Source organism: Neofelis nebulosa, chromosome 14, assembly GCF_028018385.1.
Source record: "Neofelis nebulosa isolate mNeoNeb1 chromosome 14, mNeoNeb1.pri, whole genome shotgun sequence".
NCBI lineage: Eukaryota > Metazoa > Chordata > Mammalia > Carnivora > Felidae > Neofelis > Neofelis nebulosa.
In genome coordinates, this window is record NC_080795.1 from 39857767 (window position 1) to 39881564 (window position 23798).

The 23798-nt window shown below is 33.5% G+C and overlaps 1 protein-coding gene across 8 annotated transcripts in view; it reads right to left on the reverse strand.

Moving 5' to 3' along the window:
* The window catches only part of TRIQK (triple QxxK/R motif containing), an 86942-nt gene that overhangs the window by 31136 nt on the left and 32008 nt on the right, over nt 1–23798 (reverse strand). For 4 of the 8 annotated variants that reach the window (XM_058698551.1, XM_058698547.1, XM_058698553.1 and 1 more), the window contains one exon: nt 10653–10734. In XM_058698551.1, the coding sequence (XP_058554534.1) occupies nt 10653–10713 (61 nt within the window). In that variant the 5' untranslated portion in view covers nt 10714–10734. Of the gene's footprint in view, nt 1–10652; nt 10735–11844; nt 11867–12529; nt 12552–23798 lie in introns of those variants that run through there. The other 4 variants (XM_058698552.1, XM_058698550.1, XM_058698555.1 and 1 more) reach the window with 3 other exon arrangements.

Below are 23798 nucleotides of genomic sequence, written 5' to 3' on the forward strand. Positions count from 1 at the left end.
CCAAAATACTGACAAATAATAAAATTTGTTAATCAAAGTAAAGACTTATATTTCCTTCAACAGTTTTACAATAATTTCTCATCAACTGATTCAAATACCTCCCCTCTTCCTCAAAAAGCAAAACACTATTTGAAATTTTACTTTTCTCATCTTACCATATGATTACCATATGGTATTACCATACCACATTACTTGTATTACATATAAAAGAGCAATAAAATTTGGCATAAAAAATAATTTTCCTGCCATATGAACACAATTTTTAGTTACTATATTGTAAACTACAAATAACTGGAAAACTCATTACAAAAGCAAGGATCTATAGTCTTTCTTATGGAATCCTATCGTAAACTCCAGTAACTATCTCAGTAGACAATTGATCAGCATTTTAATAGCTGCAAAATGAATAAAATAAAAAAAATGGCATCATCACAGGCAAAAAAAATAATTTAAATGTTAATCAAATTGTTTTAAAACTTATAAAACCAGCAACATAATAAAATACAGATAACAAATTAAAAAAATATATAGGTCCAGTGGATTATCATTGGTATAGTACAACTTTATATTTAGCCAGTCATACAAAATGATGTCATGTATTCTTTTAAAGAAAAAATAATAATGTATTATATATAAAAGTAAAAATTGCAGAAAGTAATTTTCTCAAAATTATTTAGGGATATTTGAGCTAAGCAGAGGAAACTAGTAAATTAATTCCCCCCAAAAAATCCATGTAAACTTATTTTATAAAGGCAACTCAAACCAATACTTTTTAAGTACTTTGACAGAACAGCTTGACATTAATCATATATTGCAGAAGACCCCCCCCCGCCCCCATCATTTAACATCACATTTAGTACTAAGAAACAAGTACTATGCTTGGGTTGCTAGAAAGATAAACAAACAAGTTGTTCATAAGATATAAATTAATTTCTCAGAAAATCATATTAACAGCTTAGGTATCGAGAGGAAAGTAGTTGAGTAGAAGATATAAAGCATATCAATCTTATTTTGCACCTAGCCAAAACAAACAAACAAACTTTTTTTTTCCTTTCTTCCCTTTTTATTTAAAGTAGCTTCTATGTGTAATGTTCCCTGGGGGATACAGAGATAGAATCAAAGGAAACCATCAAAAAATATCACAGGCAAGATAAAACACAAACTTTCAGAAAAGTTAAAAAACAGTATATTTCAGTAAGTTTCCAAGTGAGTTAAAGACACTCATTTCAAGAGAAATAAAATACTTAAGACTAATATGAACAGAATAGATTAAACAAAAGGTATACAGAATTTAATTACCTTAGAATTAGGGAGATTTTTTTTATTGATTACTATAATCAATATAAGTACCCTCTATCATTAGAGGTGATCATCAGGGATGCAAAAAGTATGTATGTATGTATATATACTTAAAACAAGGAAGAAAGAAAGTGGTATGTGTTATCAGCCAAGTAAAATGTTTGAAGGACTTCCAGTTTTGAAAATAGGGTAGACAAAGCTGAGGTGGACGCTTCTCTTACATAAACACATAGAAACAGTAGTAAAAAGCCCATCGTGTAAAGCTACAGATGTTGAAGGTATACATATTTACATACACACATATACATATATTTATGATAATAAAAGTAAAAATGGAAATGTTCAAATGGAAGACAAAGGTAAAACTCAAAGCAAAACAGGCAGTTCTACTAGCTGATATCCTTTAATGGCCTTGGGTGGGGAGGTAGGGGGTGATGTATAGTGCCTGGTTTTAGATATCAGGAGGATTGGAAATTGGCTTTTAAGTCATAGGCATGTACAGTACTACTGAAAGAAAAGAGCTGAAACTGAAATACATGGATAAAGTTGAGGTCCTCAAAAGATTAACCAAACCATACAAAAAAGACAGAAAAATAACCTGTACTTATTTGGGAAATAGCAAGGATCATTTCTGTCTCCTTTAAGTTCTGGGTGTGGAGAAAAGATGTGTCACCTGTGAGAAATACAAATCCTAACCCTATCAGTCCCAAAAAAGAAGGTGTGAGGTCCAAATTGCAGGAAACTTAGGCCAAAAAATAAGTCTAGAATAACTGTCCCAAATCTATAAAGGCCCTACTGTCAGTAGCTAAATTAAACACTATTCTGTGAGAATATTTCACAATTCAGACTGCTGGAACTCTCACAGAGGAAGAAAACAGAAACAAAAGCAAATGACCCTCTACCGAAGATGAATACACAACACACACACACATACACACACACACACATACACACACAAGAGGGCAGGGAAGACATAAAGCATAAAATGATTGAAAAAAATGAAAGAAAAAGAAAATAGCATGAGGTACAATAAACCAATATAATAAATGGGAAAGTTGGTACCATAAGAAGGAATAGTGGAAGAATCTTAAAGAATATGTAAAATTGGTGTTTAAAATAATAAAAGAGAAAAGGCAAAGAAATGGAACAAAAAAGAATGAGTGTTTAAATGATCAAATGGATCTTTTATACATGATAAAAAGGTCGCTGAAATTATATACCCATGGATGTAACTTAGACATAGTAGTAAATAAATGATTGAGAAAGAAAAATAATTTGTAAGCCCTAATCAAAGGTAAGATAAATCTGAGAAATGACAAACCCAAAATAGGATAGAAATTTAAAGAGAGAGAAAATATAACAGTGATTTTTAAGAGATATGGATATTGTAAATGAACACTCAATTTATATATAATAATAACTCTCAAAGGAGACATTAGAGAGAAGAGGGGAAAGCCATTACTCAAAAGACAAAAAAAAATCAGAGACTGAAATCCTTCTAGGACTTAAGAAAGACAAAAATCCTTAGGATGAAGCAGCACACCAAATCCTACGTCTTTTTTTTCTTTTTACCAAATAAAAGTAAGTATTTGCATTAAATTAGAGCTGAAAAACATTTAAGATAAAAAGAAAAATCTTAAACACAGGAATGAACACTATACCTAAAATTAGACTATTGTAACACTTCTCATCAGAAACACCAGAAACAGAAAATGAATAAAACAATATTGTTTAAAGTTCTGAGCAGATACAAATATCATCCTAAAATTACATACCCAGCTAAACTATAATTCAAGTATGAGTACAATGTAGCAATACTGCCTTATAAACAGAGACTGAGAAATTTTTGTCACTAATAGATATTTGCATGAAGGCAAAAGTAACTTCACCAGAAGGCAGATGTGAAATACAAAAAGTAACAACAGCCAACATAAAGTTAGATCTAAGTAATTATTGGTAATTAAAACTAAAAATAATAGCTGTAATAATTGAGTTTGTGCTGTTAAAAATGAGAGAAATAAAGTAATACACACAATAACATGAACAACAGGAAGGAGTAATCATATAGAGTTAAAAATCTTTACATAGTTTTGGATAAATAAAGACATTAATAGACTTTAGTTTTCATTATGTCAAATATATCACAAATATAATCTGAGGAAGTCAAGAAGAGGAAGAAGAAGATGAAGAAGATGAAGACAAAGAGAAAGGAGAAAGAGAAGGGAAGGAAGGAAGGAAGAAGAGAGACAGAGAGAAATGAAATGTAAATCTTTCAAAATTTGAACAATGAAAAAAAGTCCAAATTTTTTCAGGAAAGCTGTTAGGGTAGAGACCATCAAAGAAAAACCACAAGTAAAATTATGAAATAAAATTCTGCAAGTAGATCTAGATTTTTCATTCATAGTAAATGATATAGAATTAAATTTGCTTGTTCAAAAACAAAGATTCTTAGGCTATATCAAAAACATAAAACAATGTTAAAGTTGAGACAAAAGTAAAGCAGTAGGAAAAAAATACCAGAATACTAAGCAAAAGAAAGGCATTTACCAATATTAATGTGAGACAAAAGACTCTAAGAAAAACCTTAAATGCATGTTTATAAATAAAAAGGCCATTATTTAATAAAAAAAGAGAAATTACTAGAAATATATACAAATTTAGAAATGCTATGCAATAAAAACAGCCTCAAAATATACAAAGCAAAAACCAATAGAATTACAGACAATTAAGATCTCCATAGTCTTAGTGAAGATATTTTAATTCTCCTTCCTCACAGGAAGACAGCTCAAACATTCATTTGAACACCACAATTAACTTAAGCAGTAGTGCATCCTAATGTTAGAGAATACCTCTTCCTTTCAAGCACAGACAGAATGTTTATGAAATTGACCACATATTATGCAACAGAGAAAAGCTTAATATCAGAAACTGATATCACCCTGAAAGTCTTTGAACAAAAAATAATAAGTTTAAGAATCAATTAAAAATACATAAATGTATAAATATATATGAAATACATAAGTATATGAAATATATATGAGCTCAGAAAGCTCTAAATAATGTAATACCAATAATGCAATGAAAAAATCTAATTCATTAAATGAATACATTATTTTAAAAAGTTTAAAAAACAAATAGCAAAGCATTCAACTCAAATAATTACAAAAGAAAGAGAAGACGAATAGCAATGAAGGAAATTATAAACAGTAAAATTATGGACAAAGGAATAATAGAATCTATAGTAATAAAAGTTAATTCTTTAAAACATAAAAAAATTCAACATCACAGTTAATATTCATAAAAAGATAAAGCTAAATAACATCAATTAAAAATAGAAACTAAGATATTTAAAAAATTTTTTTTTTAATTTTTTACTGTTTATTTTATTTTTGAGACAGAGACACAGCATGAGCGGGGAAAGGACAGAGAGAGAGAGATGCAGAATCTGAAGCAGGGTCCAGGCTCTGAGCTGTCAGCACAGGGCCCGATGTGGGGCTCTAACCCACAGTGAGATCATGACCTGAGCCAAAGTCAGACGTTCAACTGACTGCGCCACCCAGGAGCCCCGATACTTAAAAAATATTTTTAAAAATTTATGCCCAACTATTTATGAATATATTTGAAATTCTTTTATTCAACTTTATCACTGAATGTAAGCTATCCAGAGTGGCTCAAAACTATAGATCTATTAATAGATCTATTTTATCTATTGATTAAAAAAAGAAGAGAGAAAGTAGCTAGAAATCTACTCAAATAAAAAGCCTCAGACAGGGATTTTGGTAGGGTGTCGTATAAACAATCTAGAAGGTTTTATTTCTAAATCTGTATAACCTATCCCAGAGGATATAAGAAGTATATTTCTCCAATTCATTATAGAAATCTTGTATGACTTTCAACCTGAAACTAAACAAAGATGGTAAGAGAATGGAGAGACATATGCCAATTACATTCATAAAAAAGGATGTTTAGAAAAATCATAAATTACTAGTAAACTGAAATCAATTGTGTATTTTTAAAAATAAAAACAAAGTAAGCAACGTAAAGATAGTTTAGAAACATCTATTCATATAATTTAGCAAAATATCAAATAATATTCCTCTAATAGAAAAAAATCTTCAATAAAATTCATTACTTTCATACATTCATACTTCATTACTTTAAAAAAGGAAAAAAAATCTCTTAGTAAACTAAGAACAAAGGAGAATTTCCTTAGTTCAATGGCAAGTATGTACCAAAAACCTAGAACTAACATCACACATAATGGCAAAATGAAAACGAAGTATTTTCTTCAAAGTTAGGAATAGAATAAGAATATCTCTATTTTCACTTGAATATTTTCTAGTCACAATAATAGCAAAAAATTGAAGTACATGTCACTTCTGTTTAACTCAAAAAATCCAATAACTTTATAAAGAAAATGATGAAAATTTATTGAATATATCGACTATACGTTATTTAAAAGGATAAAATTGATATGAATTTCATGTATAAAGACATAAATTCTTCCCAAAATAATATATAAATCAATATAATTCCAATTTGGCCATCAGTGGCCTTTTTCATGACTATGTAAAGTTAATTTTAAAATTCACCTAAGAGGATAAAGAACAAAAAATAATTGAGACAAGTTTGAGGAGAGGCGTTGTTCTACCATTTGCCAAGACTTATTATAAAGCTGTAGCATTAAACAAGTAAAGTATTTCCAAAACAACAAGCAAGTTTAATAATGGAAAAATTATTATCTAGAAGATTATTATCAGTATATATAAATAACTCAATACAATAAGATAAAAATAACTCAATAGTATTTCCTTCAACTTTATCACAAAATTCATTCAAGAAACTATATGTGTGTGTATATATATATATACACATACAGAAGGAAGGAAGGAAGGAAGGAAGGAAGGAAGGAAGGAAGGAAGGAAGGAAGGAAGGAAGGAAAGGGCAATTAAATGTCCACTCACCAAAAAAAGGAAGAAAGAAAGAAAGAAAGAAAGAAAGAAAGAAAGAAAGAAAGAAAGAAAGAAAGAAAGAAAGAAAGAAAAGAAAGAAAGAAAGAAAGAAATGAAGGAAGGAAGGAAAAGAAAGGAAGAGAGGAAATAGGAGCAGCAAAATATCCACAAAGAGAGAAATCAAAAGATCAATAAGTACAAGAAACGATTAACCTCAGCAAGTAACACAATGAAAACTAAAAAGAATGAATACAATTTCATGTGCGTGAGATTGGCAAATATTTTAAGTCTCCTGGTAACAAAAAGATATGGAGAAATAGACAACACTTTACTTTGCTTATAGGCCTATAAAATGGTACAGCAACTTTGGAGAGCAGTTTAGCAGTTAAAAATGCACATATCCTATTACACAGAATAAAATTTCTGGTATTTGCCCAAAAGGAGAGAAGAAGAAAACTGGAGTAATATTTTGAGGAAACAATGGCTAACAATTTTCTAGAACATATTAAAGAAATGAATCTATAATATCATATGCCAATAAGAAAATAGAGATTTACAAGTAAATTAGTTGTATTTTTACAATTTACCTAGCACATATATATTATTTTGCCTGATATACTTAATAACATATATTTAGAAAATATCTTAATTATGTTAATGTGGGGTTTTTTTGTTTATTTATTTATTTTTGAGAGAGACAGAGACAGAGTGTGTGGGGGAGGGGCAGAGAGGGGGAGGTGAGAGAATCCCAAGCAGGCTCCACACTGCCAGCACAGCATGGACCCCGATTTGGGGCTCAAACTCACGAAACTGCGAGATCATAACCTGAGCCAAAACCAAGAGTTGGATGCTTAACCAACTGAGCCACCCAGGCACACCTGTTAAAGCAATTTTTAAAATTCTCTTCCAATTTTGAAATAACTTATCTCTAGAATAATGCATGTGACATTAGGCAATCTTACTACCTAATTTTACAATATTATATCTGAAGAAATGATAACACCTAAACTATTTCCCCTTTTAGTCAGCAATATTTCAGAATATTCAGTTTTTATTAGGTTTATTGCCTTGAAAGCAAGAAGTTTATTTCATCTCAGCTCACTACACATTTCAAGATCATGCTACAGTAATTAAAACCCTGTCCATTTAATGTGAAGATTCAGTGTCTGTAAGGTGTTTCCAGTCACAATGCCAGTCCATTTGATTCTTCCCTGAGCAAAGAATATTTAAAGAAAGCTTTTATCAAAGCCATTAATCACTATCATTTAGTACATAATTCAAAAGATAAAATTTTTAGCAGAAGATAAATATTAAGCAGTGATACTAAAACCGTCACTCAAACAGCAGCACTGGTATCGCTAAACACCATTACTGAGTGACCATACAAAAATTATATAAATGAGATTTAGTAATAAGAGAACACTGAAAATACATAATGCCGCTACTCTTTGCGAATGTTCATTAACTGGTAATTAAATTAGCTTACTGATAACTTTAATATTTACAAAATTTAATGTTAAAAAAACTACTATAATACTCATTTGATTTGTTATTGATACTTGTTTTCTTACCACCAATACTGAAATATTGGATAATTTTAGCTGCTTGATTCCCTCCTCACATTTTTGATAGGATGTGGGAAACATTTGCATAGCACTCCATTTAAGGGGGGACAGTGCCAGTGATAGATTTATCATCATTAGTATGAGCTCAGGCTTATGGTACTTCCTAACTCTGATACAGAAAATTAGAAAATCCTTCCTTGAGAAAATCCTTGAATGAGTCAATCTTTTTTTTTTTTTAATTACTTAATCTTAACTAATTGGTTTATATTAATTAGTCAATATCTCTTCTATTTCATTTCTTTGTCTTTACAAAAAAACATATATAATATCCTGTACTATATGTTTGAGAATCTGAAGACTGCAGAGCATTATCCTTAAAAAGAGTGAACAAAAGTATACCCTCACTACTTGTGTTTGATTATGATTACTGTATTTCCAAAGTACACACAGGATAATTCATATCCATGCACCAGTCTGGTTTACAAACCAGTCTAACACTTCTCATGGATCTCCCAAGAACCTGGTGAGACAGTTGGGTCTTGTGTAGCTTATACTTTCAAGAGAAAGTAACACAGGAAAGAGAACTTTGTGTGGGAATATAATACACACCGCAGCACCCTCTGAACAATTTAGTGTAAGAACAGGCTGAGGCCTCACAATTATATTACTGTATCTCATTCTTCCTTGGCTCTAATAAATAGGAGTAGAATTAAATAAAACAAAAGATATGCCATGTTTATAAAACAGAAGACTTTGAATTTTTAACATCTATTTTCCAAAATTGATCATTAGATAAAATTCAATTTCAGTAAAAGCCTTAGAAGGCCTTTTTTTTTTTTTTTAGTAGAAAAAATTCATCTATGGTGATAGAAATCAAAACAGTAGTTGCATATGGAAGTGGACAGAGAATGACTGGAAGCAGATCTGAAGAAATACCTGAGAAAATGGAAATGTTTTTATTAAAATTGGCATTTCTAGTTACATGAGTATATACACTTGTCAAAATTCTAAGAATTGTATATTTAAGAGTTTGTGAATTGATCCACTATATAGTTACTCTTTATGTGGTTAGCACATCCCATTTGATCAGACTTCAATCTGATAAGTTAGTCCTTCTTTTTAAACACATAAATAACATAACAACCCACACGATTTATTAACATCCTAATGAAGAATTAATGTAGTTAGAAATACTGTTTTTTAATTTGCTTTTATCTATCAGTTAGATGAGTTAGATCATTTCACAGGGCTCTTTTTAAAAAACAAATTTAATGTTTATTTATTTTTTAAAGACAGAGAGAGAGACAGAGAGACTGACCACAAGCCAGAGAGGGACAGAGAGAGAGGGAGACACAGAATCCAAAGCAGGCTCCAGGCTCTGAGTTGTCAGCACAGTGCCCGACATGGGGCTCAAACCCACAAACCGTGAGATCATGACCTGAGCCAAAGTCAGATGCTTAACCAACTGAGCCACCCAGGCGCCCCTCACAAGACTCTTTTGATTTCAGTTTTTATTGTAATAGTGGTTTGTTTTGTTATTATTTTTGTCTATTTAGATTTCCTCTTTCATGAGTTGCCTCTTCATGTTTTGTACCCATTTTACTACTGGTTTCCAAAGTACTTTATTTATTTATAGTAGGGCTTTATTTTTCTACATATAAGTTCTTCATTGGTTATATATATTCTAAATATTCTTTTCATTTTGCATCTCTTTTGTTTTATAGAAATATCTTTATGGAGTACATCTTATATATCACATTTATGAAATAGGTATTTGCTCTTTTGGTATGAATAATTTCAAATTATTTTCTGACTTCTCTTTGAACTTCTCTGTTTATCCTTCAGTTATTTAGAAGAGGTTTTCATTAATTATTACTTTTTTTATTTCCAAAGAAGTGGGAATGGGTGGGAATGAGTAGGAACATGTAAAAAGAAAAAGTGCAAGATGGGAATTTGTTTCTAAATTATTTCTAATTTACTACACTTTGTTCAAAGTTCTAGTTGTAGGATACTGATTCTTGAAAATTGAGTGGACTTTGTGACTTCATATGTAGGTAATTTTTTATAAATACTTCATGTAATCTTGAAAAGATTGGGTAGAAAATCTTGCACTTAGAGCACAGTCTAAAACAGATAAGCTTTCTGTTATTATTTTTAAGTTGATGAGTGGACTTTTCTCTAGTCTACCATTTTATTAAGATAAAATTTTAAAGAAGAATTTCAAGCTTATCAAATTACTGCCATTCAGTCAACAAAATTAAAAATTTTCAGATGGATAAAAATAAATGCTTTAATAGATGATAATGTTAAAAATAAATACTGGGGCGCCTGGGTGGCTCAGTCGGTAAGGTGTCTGACTTCAGCTCAGGTCATGATCTCGCGGCCTGTGGGTTCGAGCCCCACGTCCGGCGCTGTGCTGACAGTTCAGAGCCTGGAGCCTGCTTCAGATTCTATGTGTGTCTCTCTCTGTCCCTCCCGTGCTCATGCTCTGTCTCTCTCTGTCTCTCAATAATAAATAAACAATAAAAAAAATAAAAAAAAATTTACTATATAAGAGCATCCACCCTTAAGAATAATAATACAAAGTACTTTTGCTTTTATTAAATTAATAAAAATTATAAGAGCTTAGAAAAATCACAAGTACACAAAGTGTATTTCTTCATTGGTAAGCAGGACTGCACTTATTTTTTGCTCTTTAAAAACTATATGGTCCTTCATTATTCATATTCTGTGTACCATATGTATTAGGGAAAAGTTATTTTCTTAATATCACACATAATTGATTTTTTCTTTATCTTAATTCACAGGAATGTATCAAAGGGAATTCAGTGCTTACCAATTTGCTTTCTGTACTGATCAACAGGAAGTTTTACAGTGGAGGCATCTTTTCTACCCATCTTTGATCTCCAAAATGCCTGCTGCAAAGAAAGAAGATAATTATGATGAAGTCCTAAAAAATCAAAAGGACTATCTACAAACTTCAGGAATAATTTATTCCATAAAACTCAGTTTTAAAGCATTGGGTAAAAATGTCTTTGACTTATTCCCTTTAGATATCAATAAAGAACACAAAAATCTTCCAAATAAATTATCGAGGATACAATTGCTGGTAATTAAATTTCCCAATTATTTGTTCTCAGTAACATTCATTTTTATCAAGTACTATCAATACTCAATTAAACCAAACTATTAGAGAGTATTATCTGTAAATGTGAAAGTCATGTACTGTTCATTCAGATAGGTGGGGGTTGTAGGCATGCTATTGGCAGAATGTTTCTTTCCAATTATCTACCATGTTACAAAATAAAAACTAATATTTGAATCTCAGACACTTTACATTTTGTTTTAAAAAGCATGACACAGTTAACAAAAGTGCCTAAATTTGAGTTCTAGATTTACTAATATTCTTATGCTTACTACATTATATGCACTGTTTGATTTAATCCACAACACAACATTCAAACCTTATTATTTTTATTGGATTTAAATATGTGGCAGATATATGTAGAATTTAAGAAACAAAACAGATGAGCAAAGAGGGGGTGACAAGAAAGAGAGGCTTTTAACTATAGAGAACAAAGCGATGGTTACTAGAAGGCGGGTGAGTGGGAGGATGGGCAGAATAGGTGATTGCGATAAAAGAGTGCACTTGTGATGAGCACCGGGTGTTGTATCAAAGTGCCAAAATCACTAACATGCAGATCTGAAACTAATATTACACTGCGAACTAGATTTAAATGAAAACTTTAAAAAATATGTATGTGGCACAGATTACAACCTACTCACCAAAATTCAAATTCTCCCTTGTCTTCCTGGCACAGAGTTAAACTATATTTCCTAGCCTCACTTCAAATACATAATTGAGTAATTGCCAACAGAATATGAATGGAAGTACTATGTGTCACTCCCAAACCCGAAGATTAAAAAATCTCCTTTGTCGACAGCTGCATTATCTTTCCCCTTCCAATTGGCTGGAATGTAAATTATCCCCCAACAAACCTTAAGGGTACATATTAAGAACAAAGTACCTTGGTCAGCCTGTGGTAGAAGAGGATACTCTCTCTGACTTGTTTACCATCATAATACTCTACTGAAAGAGGAATGAAATTCTATTGTGATTGAGAATTTATATATGTTGGTGAAGTCTATTTATTACAGACTTAATTGTTCCCTGAATGATGCCTGGAAATTGCTCCTCGCTGTTTCTAATAAGGAACTACAAAATAAAGATGCGGTCAGACAAGAACTGGCCAATTCATAAGCAAAAATATAAAATGATAATGAGCTTGGTAATTTGGGGAATAACAATGTTGAAAAAGCCAACTTCTTCTAAAAGCCAAATAGCAAGAAATAAAAGTGAGAAGGGCTTTGAAGAATAAAGGCCCATTAAGACTTCTCAGTTAGGGGCACCTGTGTGGCTCAGTCGGTTGAGCTTCCGACATCGGCTCGGGTCATGATCTCGCAGTTTGTGGGTTCAAGCCCCACGTTGGGCTCTGTGCTGACAGCTCAGAGCCTGGAGCCTGCTTCGGATTCTGTGTCTCCTTCTCTCTCTGCCCCTCCCCCACTTGTGCTCTGTCTCTCTCTGTCTCTCAAAAATAAATAAATGTAAAAAAAAAAAAAAAAAAGACTTCCCAGTTAAAAAACAAGACAGAAAGAGAGAGAGAGAGAGAGAGAGAGAGAGAGAGAGAGCCGATTGGGATGTTCCCCTCTCACCTGAACCTATTGTTTCAGATCACAGAGGCAGCCAGTATTTGGGTAGAAACAGAGAAGTGCAGGGGTTCTGTAACATAGAAAATAAGCAGATGTCTGGAAAAGAAATTGCAGTGTCACATGGAATTAACTAGAAATGGTAAGAAGGTTACTAAAATCTGAGGGAATTACATTTACAAGGAAACCAACTTTGTCTAAAAAAGGTATGTGAATGAAAATCAATTCTTGGACTTCTAAACTTAAACCAACAGATTGCAGCCCCCAAAGAAGGCAAATTCTAGATTTGTAACATCCTCTTCATATGTGACCTGGAAGGAGAACCATCCAGAAGGGAGAGCCATAGAAAAAATGGGCAAGGGAACTTCTCTAAAAGGACCATAATTAGGATCCAAGCAAGAAATTTCTGTCGGGACAATGGACCTTCTCAGTGGCCTCATACACCCTTGTGCACAGCAGGTTTCATGGTCACGCTGGGTCAGTGATTGCTGTGTTTCTCACCCTTCCCATTCTTCCCTTTCTAAATGGGAGTGATTATAGGAGATATGAAGCAGTTATCCTCTGCTTTGCCATTAGGAAAATTTCATAGTCAGTAAACTTCAAGGAACCACCTTCCAACCTAAGAGGGAGAACTGTGCACTGGCTTGATCCTTGACTCTGTGCGGATACAGTAAGTGGGAAACTTTAAGATCAACCTACTAAAGAGGCAGGAAAGAGGATGTGCATGGCTATTTCACGACCAGAAAGGTGGACTATAGGAAAGATTGCTGGCTGCTTACTAAAATATATGTATACCTTTGTTTTTGCTTTGTTTTTGTTTTTGATTTTTCCCCTGAGCTCACTTGACAATTTTCCTTTTGCTGCTAGCTATGGGCATGTGACTGAGTTTCAGCTAACAAAAAAAATAGATAAATTAGAGTTTTCTACTCCTAGAACTAACCTATAAAAATTTTCCACGTGTTCTCATTCATCTGGCTGAAATGGAGACAGCCCCCAGGATGCTACTAGAAATAATCTGATGAAGATGACGGAGCCTATGACATCCTGGACCCTGAATGACTGACTGCATGAAGGAAAGCTACTCAAGTAACTTATTTTCTTCTTTCACACTGCTGTGACAACAGGAATCACTGCAGCATTTGAGCCTCTATACGTTTTATATTTGTTTGTTACAGTAGGTAGTATCATCCTAACTAAAACAAGTATGTATAGATGTCTTCACATAAATTATTAAACTGTAACTTTCCTAAAGAGCATTATTACGGTTCTCAAATGCCAAATGCCTTTGAAATCTTTTCGTATCAAACTGTATTGTTTATTTATATTTATGGTCACACTGAACAATCGTAACAGGGGTCCATAACACAGTAAAAGGCATCCCCAAATTAATAATTACCACTTATGTGTAAAAACACAAGTTCAGTTAAAAAATATTTTTCTATCCATAATAATCTTCATATTTAATATTATGGTAATATTTCGGAATGTGCAAGGTAAGACAAAAAGCCAAATAAATAAAATCTTCACTTCTCATACACCATGTGGTTTAACTTTAAAATTTCAGAACTAAAACCAAGACATCACCTAATCCTATATTCTCACTTGTGATTATTCAGAACTTTAATACAAGCATCATAAAAAATATCAATAGATATATTATAATTTATTCATATAGCAACCATTTGCATAGTATTTCGCATTTATTAATTGCAAGGAGGAGTCAAGTTATTTTAATCTTGATTATGTGGGGCTAGAAAAATATCACTCCATTTTAGGAGAGAAGTTAGTTTAAATAAATACATACACGAAGCATTATTACCCCTTCAATTTAGTTTTGTCTGTTGCCTTCATGGAATAGCTTAAATTTTAAAAAGCAAATTACTAAGCCTAGCTACCCAAATGGTCACTCACTATGCTTCCCTTAATTCCTTCCTGGTCATTTAAACCAACATCCTAACAGAGATAACACTTTAGAGGCCAGTATTTTATTCATTCCTTACCTGTAGTAAATAAAAAAAGTAAGGGATCCATAAAAAAAATCTACCCACCAAAGTAAATTAGATTTTACTTTTTTTAAATTGTACTTTAAATAAACAAAGCGATACCAAAATATTTTTGGTGATACCCTATATTTTTATAAAGGCTTATACTCTGTGAATAGATACATTTCACATTTATATAACCTATGAATATAAAAACTTTAAAAGAATTTCAACCTAAGAGATACAATAGAGAGGAGCTAGTTTGATTTTTGTTCCTAATTATTTTAGTGACTGATAATCCTTAACCAAAATTTCAAAAATTAAACCTTTATTCTTTGAAATTATTCCATTCTTTATGTATTCTATTCTATTCTTCAAGCAAAATAAAATTTTACCAAATGTTGAAACAAACAAAAAAGGCCTAGAGAACACACACACGCACAAATGCCCTACATTTATTAGCTGTGACAAACACAAGAAGGTAGAAAAATATTTTCTTTTCTAATAAACACATTGAGGCTATTCTAAATGATGTAAAGAGATACCCATTCATGTGTATGGTGCAAACTGTCAATGCCTCAGACATCTAGAACCTCTAAAACGTTCTGACTTTTCTTTGTTCTTCAAAGCCTTGCAGCAATCATCATTCATTTCTATTGCTTTGATGGTTAGATAGCAAACTCCCAAGAAATCCAGGGAGACATGAGCACACAGAGCTGCAATTTCTAATAAGACAGCTATTTGCATACAAGATCAGCCACAATTTAAAATGTGTTGTGATAGATGCGGAAAGGGAATAACAGATTTATATTAGCATGTACAATACCGAGATTGTTTTCACAATTTAATTCCTTGGAGATTACATCTCATCACCTTCTTTTATAAAGAACACCACATTCCCTGAGGAACTAACTTGCTCTGAGACCCAGCTAAACTAAAATATGGATTAATAAGATAATATTTATTATTTATGAATTTTGCTGTAGGAATGATTTCAGATTAAATCATCAGAGAAGTTTTTAACATTCTTGAAACTTGATAACACATACTTAAGGAAGAAAAATGCTAATTTTATTTAATACCTAAATTGCATATTAAAATATTTCATAATTAATTTGTATTTAATTAAAACTTTACACTCTTCAGGACTTCTCAGATTAAAGAGAGTGTTTTTGTTTTTCATATCCTTTCTTAACCTGAATTTTACACAGCAATTTGCCACACGTATTTTTAAGTACAATATGTGACCTTTAAAAACAAACAAAGGTAGTGCAATATTCTATCGCATTCCAACAGTTATTTTATTGTTCATTTATACCTTTTTTATGAAATCCAGAAAGAACAAGTAAAGAAATAAGGAACCTGAAACCTTCACATATGTCTCTGCTTCCAGAAAGAGCATTCATTCCAGACTGTGACATTTAAATACAGATCAAAACACAGGTTATTAAAAAAATTCAACCCATGACCACAGAAAAAATAATAATCTCAGTTTTTAAGGCTAAAAGACCCTTACTTAAAAAAAAAAAAATCTTACTTAAGTATGACACTATAAAGAGTCATAAAAGATGTTTAGTTATGGCTGAGTCAGAATTGGGAACCAATCATGAAAATACAATCTTATGCCAGATGTTGGGATGAACAAAGTAGTAAATAAAGAATGCATTTGTCCCTCATCTGGTGTATTCATTATTTCCAGAGTGATGTTTTAAAAATTCAAAGCTGATAACATAAGTAACATATAAGTTATCCAAATAATAACCCATTTCCCATATAAAGCAAAAACATTTAAAAATCATCAATAACCCAAGTTGTCATGTGATCCTTACCCATGTTCTGGTGCAGTATCAAACTCAGCTTTTAGTTCCATGATTTTGACAAGCTCATTCACATTTTCATGAATTTACCCATGCTCTGAAATGTACTTTAAATGTTACTTCCATATTCCCCCACTTGTGGAATCTATGTTTTATTATTTCAAGCAAGGGCACGTAATTCAGATCTCTAGAGAGAATTATCCACGCTTAAAGACGTGAAAAAAAAATAGGTCATTTGGGAGACTATCAAAGTGTGACACAGCATCCAAGCAGACAATGTATACTTTGACCTACTGTAATACTGAGATAATTTATTATAAGCAGGAATAAATTCCTACTATGTAAAACTAAAGAACTAATCAGTGGTCTTCCTAATGTTTTCAGAGATCCAAGTGACCACATCTTCCCTTTGCCAAATTAATTTCCGTTATAGCTGCAGAAAGAATATGTCAAAACTTGAACTGTGCAAAGGTGATTTCTAAAATCCTGATCACCTGCCAACACTGACATAAAAATTTGTAAGTAACTGTAAGATAGTTGGCAGTGTAACCCCAAAAGTCATATTCCAGGAAAGGAATCTTAGTCATTGGGACCCACCCTTCAGCCATATGATGAAACTAAAATGAATACAGTATAAATAATACTGCTGGAACAGTTGCATATCCTTGTAAGGAAACAAAACAAAAATTGGACCCCTATCTCATATCACATACACAAATAAATTGAGGATAGATTACAGACCTAAACAAAAGAGCTAAAGCAATAAAGCTACTAGGGGGGAAAAAAGAGATTATTATTACAACCTTGGACAAGGGAATATTTCTTAGAACACAATATATGGGGCACCTGGGTGGCTCAGTCGGTTAAGCATCCGACTCTTGATTTCAGCTCAGGTCATGATCTCATGGATTGTGAGTTTGAGCCCCACGTGGGGCTCTGTGCTGACAGTATGGAGCCTGCTTGGGATTCTCCCTCTCCCTCTGTCTCCCCCACTTGTGCTTGCAACCTCTCTCTCTCTGAAAAATAAACTTGCAAAAAAATTTTTAAAAAGAACACAAACAGAATAGATCATAAAGGCAAAAAAGAAAAAAAAAAAAAGAGGATGTAAACTAGCTTTTGCTCATCAAAAGATACCAGGAAAAAATAAATGTGAATTATAGATACTCAGAAAATCTATATCTGAAAACAGACCTTGCTTCCAGAATGTGTAAAGAACTATTCAGTAATATATGTCATACAACACAATACAAAAATGGGCAAAAGACTTGAACAGAAACTTCACCAAAGAAGATATATGGATGACAAATAAGCACATGAAAAGCTCTCAACACCATCAGTGATCAGCAAAATGCAAATTAAAATATTACGATACCCACTTTGCTATACAAAATATTGGGAGGCTGTGGAGCCACCAAAATTCTTGTACACTGCTGATGGGAGTGTAAATTGACAACCACTTTGGAAAAAGGGCAATTTCTTACAAAGTTAACTACCAGCAATTCCATCCCTAGGTGTTTACCTAAGAGAGATAAATACATACGCCCACAAAAAAGCTTTGTACAAGGATGTTCATAGTATTTTTACTCATATAGCCAAAAACTGGAAATAGCCCCCATGTTGATCAACAGATAAACTGATAAACTGTGGCTTATTTATGCAGAGAAAGAAAGAAAGAAAGAAAGAAAGAAAGAAAGAAAGAAAGAAAGAAAGAAAGAAAGAAAGAAACTATTTACATATTTACATAGTAATGCATATTACTTGGTCAAAAATAAATACTGATAAGACGCAACAATGGAGATAAATCTGAAAATTACTATGCTGAGTGAAACAAGCAATGGCTCCTTTAGACCTAAATTAAAGGAGTATTCATCAGGGTTTTACACACCCTGGTAACATCATTTAACAATGATGACCCCTGCTTCTTCCCTGAAACACTCATTGAAACACTTACTTCTCATGGGCTAAGGAATATGTAAGAGGTGAGAAAGTAGACATAGAAAGTATAGACAAATCTACTATAAAATAAGGAAAAATGGGGCACCTGAGTGGCTCGGTTGGTTGAGTCTCAGACTTCGGCTCAGGTCATGATTTCACAGTTCGTGAGTTAGAGCCCTGCATCAGGTTTGTGCTGACAGCTTGGAGCCTGGAGCCTGCTTCAGATTCGGTGTCTCCTTCTCTCTCTGCCCCTCCCCCTCTGTCTCTCTGTCTCTCTGTCTCTCTCTCTCTCTCTCTCAAAAATAAAAATAAACATTAAAAAAATTTACAAAAAAATAAAATAAGGGAAAGGAAGGGGATACATAGGACACTATGCAGAGAGGAAGGGAGAGGATAAGGAAGATTTATATATATATACACATATATATGATATATATATATCATATATATATATATACACACACACACACACACACACTTTGTTTTGTTTTACTCTTGAGGGCTTGCTTGTCTGTTTCTGAATGCAGAGGGAAATTTGAGTCAGTCTAAATAATAAGTAGAAGGAGCCAGTGGAGGGAGGTGGTGAAGAGACAGGAAAAAAAATAAAAAATGATTGTGCTTTTCAAGTAGGCAGGATGGGATAGGACTCAGTGCACACTTGAACTGATAATCACAGCAAACGATCTGTTTCATGTTAACAGGAAAGAGGGAAGGGGGGCAGGTGAGAATACCTCTTGTGAAGTTTGGCAGAGTCTGAATTAGAGGAAGCTCCACCGGGCAGCTCCACGTTCACACTATGAAGTAAGAGGTACACTGTCTCCTAGGAGTGAAATGGAAGGTAGGGACTTTGGAGATTTGAGAGCACAGAGGCTGGAATTGATGCTGGGGAAAAACAGAAAGGGCTGTCCAGGGAAAACAGAATTAATGAGAAACATTAAGAGACTGAATTAATTTGTTAACCATGAATCCTTGGTCGCATTAAACTACGTGATTGAAAATAGCATGTTTTTTTGCTGAGTGCTCAGCTGCTTGCTGCTGGCTTGGGGAAGGGGTAGACAGCTGGATGAAGCAAAGTTTAGGTTTTCCCAGAGAGGCATGACAGAAGGGCAGTGGGGCAGAAAAGTCTAGGATACTATAAAAAGTGGGTAAAGTGATGTGCCATGGTGTCTAAAGCTAGAGAAGGAAGTGAAGACAGCAGGGGGACGTAGAGTTAAGCAGAAAGCGGACCGATTTTTGGACTTAAAAGATTTGGATGAGGTCAAATAATCAAAGTTTTGAGAATAAAAGAGCTTGAGTTTCTTTGACTGGAGAACTAAAGTTTATTAATAGAGAGTATGAGGTGATTGGTGTTATTACTGAAATGAAGCAGGTTATGATCCAGGGTGACTAAAGTAATAGGAAAACCATATGGCAGACAAGTTAAGGAAATGAGAGGCCAGGATAGTACATTACACATGTGGATAGTGAAGGCACCCAGGATGGTGGAAGGATTTGGGCTAAGGTGGAAAGACCCTAAGTCAGGATGACAGAGGAGTGACCTGGGTGGCCACAGTTAACAGGAATAAAGACACATGAAGGGTAGGTACTACAGTCAAAGGGAATGAACTACAGAGGAGTTGGCTTTTTTGTTTCATTTATCTTGTTTATTTTTATATACATGGAAAAGTAAATGAACTAGAAGTGGCAATAAGAAAATAAAAAGATAACCACCAGACTTTTGATCCCCAGGTGTGTGGAGAGTTAAAGAAAGAAGAGTCTCCACTTAAGAAGGCTTTGGGGAAATGGTATCAGGTTTCAATTAACGTCAAGAGGTAAAAGTAATAATTGATGTAGTGCTTGAAGATGGACAGGGTTCAAGGATATAAAGTATAACAGAGAGAAGGAAGAGAATAACGAGAGATTGGTCCATTAAAAATAATAAAAATAAGCCTCAGAATAATACGGTCATAAGTATTCAGGGGAGACAAACGGCCAATGTGTCCTCTTGGACAGCAAATAAAGGTAACAGGAATGTGTAATGTCTTGAAGAAGGTTATCTCTAAACTGCATTGAGTACTCAGGCCTCTCAGGAGTGAGCTGTGGCCTGGGTAAAATGAAGAAATCCCAGTCCCTCTGGCTGGAATTGAGCATCTCAGAAGAAAGACTCAGGTCTCTAGAGTCTAGTAGGCATACCAGCTCACCAGGAGCAAGCAAAGGCTGTAGGTCAGCATTTGTCAAAATGTTGTCCATCCATCACCAACATCAAAGTTGTCTGGGATGCTCATTAAAATGCAGATTCCTGAGCCCCATCATAGTCTTACTGAATGAAAATCTCAAAGTCTCAGGTCCATGAATCTCCAGGTTTTTTGTGTGTTTATTTGTTTTTGCTCTTGGTTTTTTTGTTTTTTTGTTTTTTGTTGTTGTTGTTGTTGTTGTTTTTTTTTTGGCCATTAATGTTTTGAGAATCACTACTTTTATTTTTTATGAGCTCACAGGTAATTCTGTTGACTGGCATTTGAGAAATGCTGCTGGAAGTCGATGGAAGGCCTCAGCAGGGACTGTGAGATCTCTCAGCCTCTTTGGTGGAGGCTGAATAAGGCAGTATGACTAAACTGTGGAAGTGTTTACAAATCCAAATCGGCTGAAACTTCAGACTTCTAAATTCAAAAAGAAACCATAAAAGGGTTTTGTGCAGTGAGGTAACCAAATCAGACACTTTTTAATATGATTAGACAGACTGGAAGGTTTGAAGATAATTAATAAGCTTAAAAAAAATCTAGTTACATTCCAAAGGCAATCTAATAAGAGAGCAACACAAGCGAGCAGAAAGGAAGAGACGTTTGGGGGTTGACTTTTCAGAATTTGGGAACAGCACAAAGGGGGTACAAGGCGGAGGACAAGCTGAAGAAAACTGTGCTTTTAAACTTTAGTGATGATTAAAATACAAAGTCCCAAGCCTCATTCTTCAGAGATACCTAGTCAGTACTGTTGGGGAGGGACCAAGGAAGCTGCATTTTTAACAAGTACCAACTTCTGCCAAAGTTTTCAATCTTAGGATCATACTTGGCAAAATACTGGCTTAGAGACATGGTATGTCACTAACAGAAATAGGTAATACAAGGAGGTAATAGGGAGAAATAGACATGGGGTAGGTGGTGAGGGTAGGGGAGTGTTATAAATACACATTATAAAATGTTTGTAATTGCTATAAGAAAACAATGCTCCTGTTTTTCCTGAAACCTCATTGAATTGGTTGATCTAAACATAATTGTATCACAAATTCCCTGGTCTCCATCAAAAAATATCCACAAATATTTTACTTACTTTTATTTTAATGTCTTTTTAATGCACAGATTGTTGTGGCATCTGGACACATGACATACTTCAAAACAACACATTAAATTTATACTGCCCAGAATAGACAAAAAGCTGTCTTGTATGTACCATCAACAATGCTCATCACTGGGGGAGGGGGTGCTACAGTAGCTGGGTCCCATGGAATTATCATTTATTTTAGTTCTGAATTTTGCACGAGTATTAGAGGAATGAACACTTCAAATCAGAGGAGAGAATTTCTATCAAGTAAGTGACCATGTTCCTAAGTAGAAAAATGATCATTACTATTTACAGGGTTTAAATTCAACAAAATGGGAAATGCACTTCAGTCAATTTCTTGTATTACATTTGTAAAAGGAGATGGGTTAGTTAAACAAGGACTGGCCAATAAGGTAACTTTTAATAGTCAACATGGGAATGCAAGCTGGTGCAGCCACTCTAGAAAACAGTATGGAGGTTCCTCAAAAAACTAAAAATAGAATTACCCTACGCCCCAGCAATTTCGCTACTAGGCATTTATCCACGGGATACAGGTGTGCTGTTTCGAAGGGACACATGCACCCCCATGTTTATAGCAGCACTATCAACAATAGCCAAAGTATGGAAAGAGCCCAAATGTCCATTGATGGATGAATGGATAAAGAAGATGTGGTATGTATATGTGTATATATATATATATACATATATATATATATATGTATATATATATATATACAATGTAGTATTCCTTGGCAATGAAGAAGAATGAAATCTTGCCATTTGCATCTACATGGATGGAACTAGAGGGTATTACGCTAAGTGAAATTAGTCAGTCAGAGAAAGACAAAAATCATATGACTTCACTCAAATGAGGACTTTGAGAAACAAAACAGATGAACATAAGGGAAGGGAAACAAAAATAATATAAAAACAGGGAGGGGGACAAAACAGAAGAGACTCATAAATATGGAGAACAAACTGAGGGTTACTAGAGGGGTTGTGGGAGGGGACATGGGCTAAATGGGTAAGGGGCACTAAGGAATCTACTCCTGAAATCATTGTTGCAATATATGATAACTAATTTGGATGTGAATTTTAAAAAATAAAAAAATTAAATTAAAAAAATTTTTAAAAATAGTCAACAAAAAGTCATTAGTGACATAAAGTACACTATCTTTCAAATAAAGTTTTTTTTTATGTCAACTGTACTTTCAAAAAGTTTCTAAGGTTATAATAAACATGGTATCAAATAAGCAAAACTGCAGACCCTGTTTTTACTATTACAAAGTGCTGATACAAGGAGGCACACATCCAACCATATTAGAAAAGCAAAGACATCTACAATTTTAGTATAAAACCAGTAGGCAGGGGCGCCTGGGTGTCTCAGTCCGTTAAGCATCGGACTCTGGATTTCAGCTCAGGTCATGATGTCACAGTCTTGACACTGAGCCCCAAGTTGGGCTCTGGGCTCTGAGCTCTGAGCATGGACTCTAAGATATTCTCTCTCTCATTCATTCTCTCTCTCTCTCTCTCTCTCTCTCTCTCTCTCTCTCTCTCTCACACACACACACACACACACACAGCCCTTCCCCCACTCTCTCTCCAAAAACAAAACAAGACAAAAAAAAACCCCAAAAAACAGTAAGGCAGGCAACTCATACTACTTAACGATAAAAGCTTAATGAGTCAAGAGGAAAGAGAAGAAACAAGTATACGTTTGGCTTCAGGGATTCTGAGGTAGAGAAAAGGCACTTTCATGTCTACCTTGACCACTAACCAATACACTTTCAGACTTTTTTCTGACGAGACAACACGTAATTGAAAATAGGATTATAGATCTAAAGGTCACGAGATTTGATATTTTCAATACTTACAATCCCTTTAAACTGGGTTATTTTTAGAGAATTATATGAAACCCAAGATTTTCTCAATTATTATATGGATAAAAAATTTTTTATTCTTTCCAGTGGGTACCAAACATTGGTGGCCAAAGGAAGAAGGAAAACAATAAGCCTTAGTTGCAAACATCTCAGACAGCATCTAGTCTTCTCTCTGTAATTCCTAAGTAAACAGATAAATAAATAAATAAATAAATAAATATATATATATATATATATATATATGTTTTACCATAATTTCTCAATACAAACTCCCTTTTCTTGGTTTTCAAGTAATATTAGTGAATTCTTATGATTCAGAGCTTTCAATCAGTTACCCAAGACAAGGTTTACAGGCAAAAAGTACATT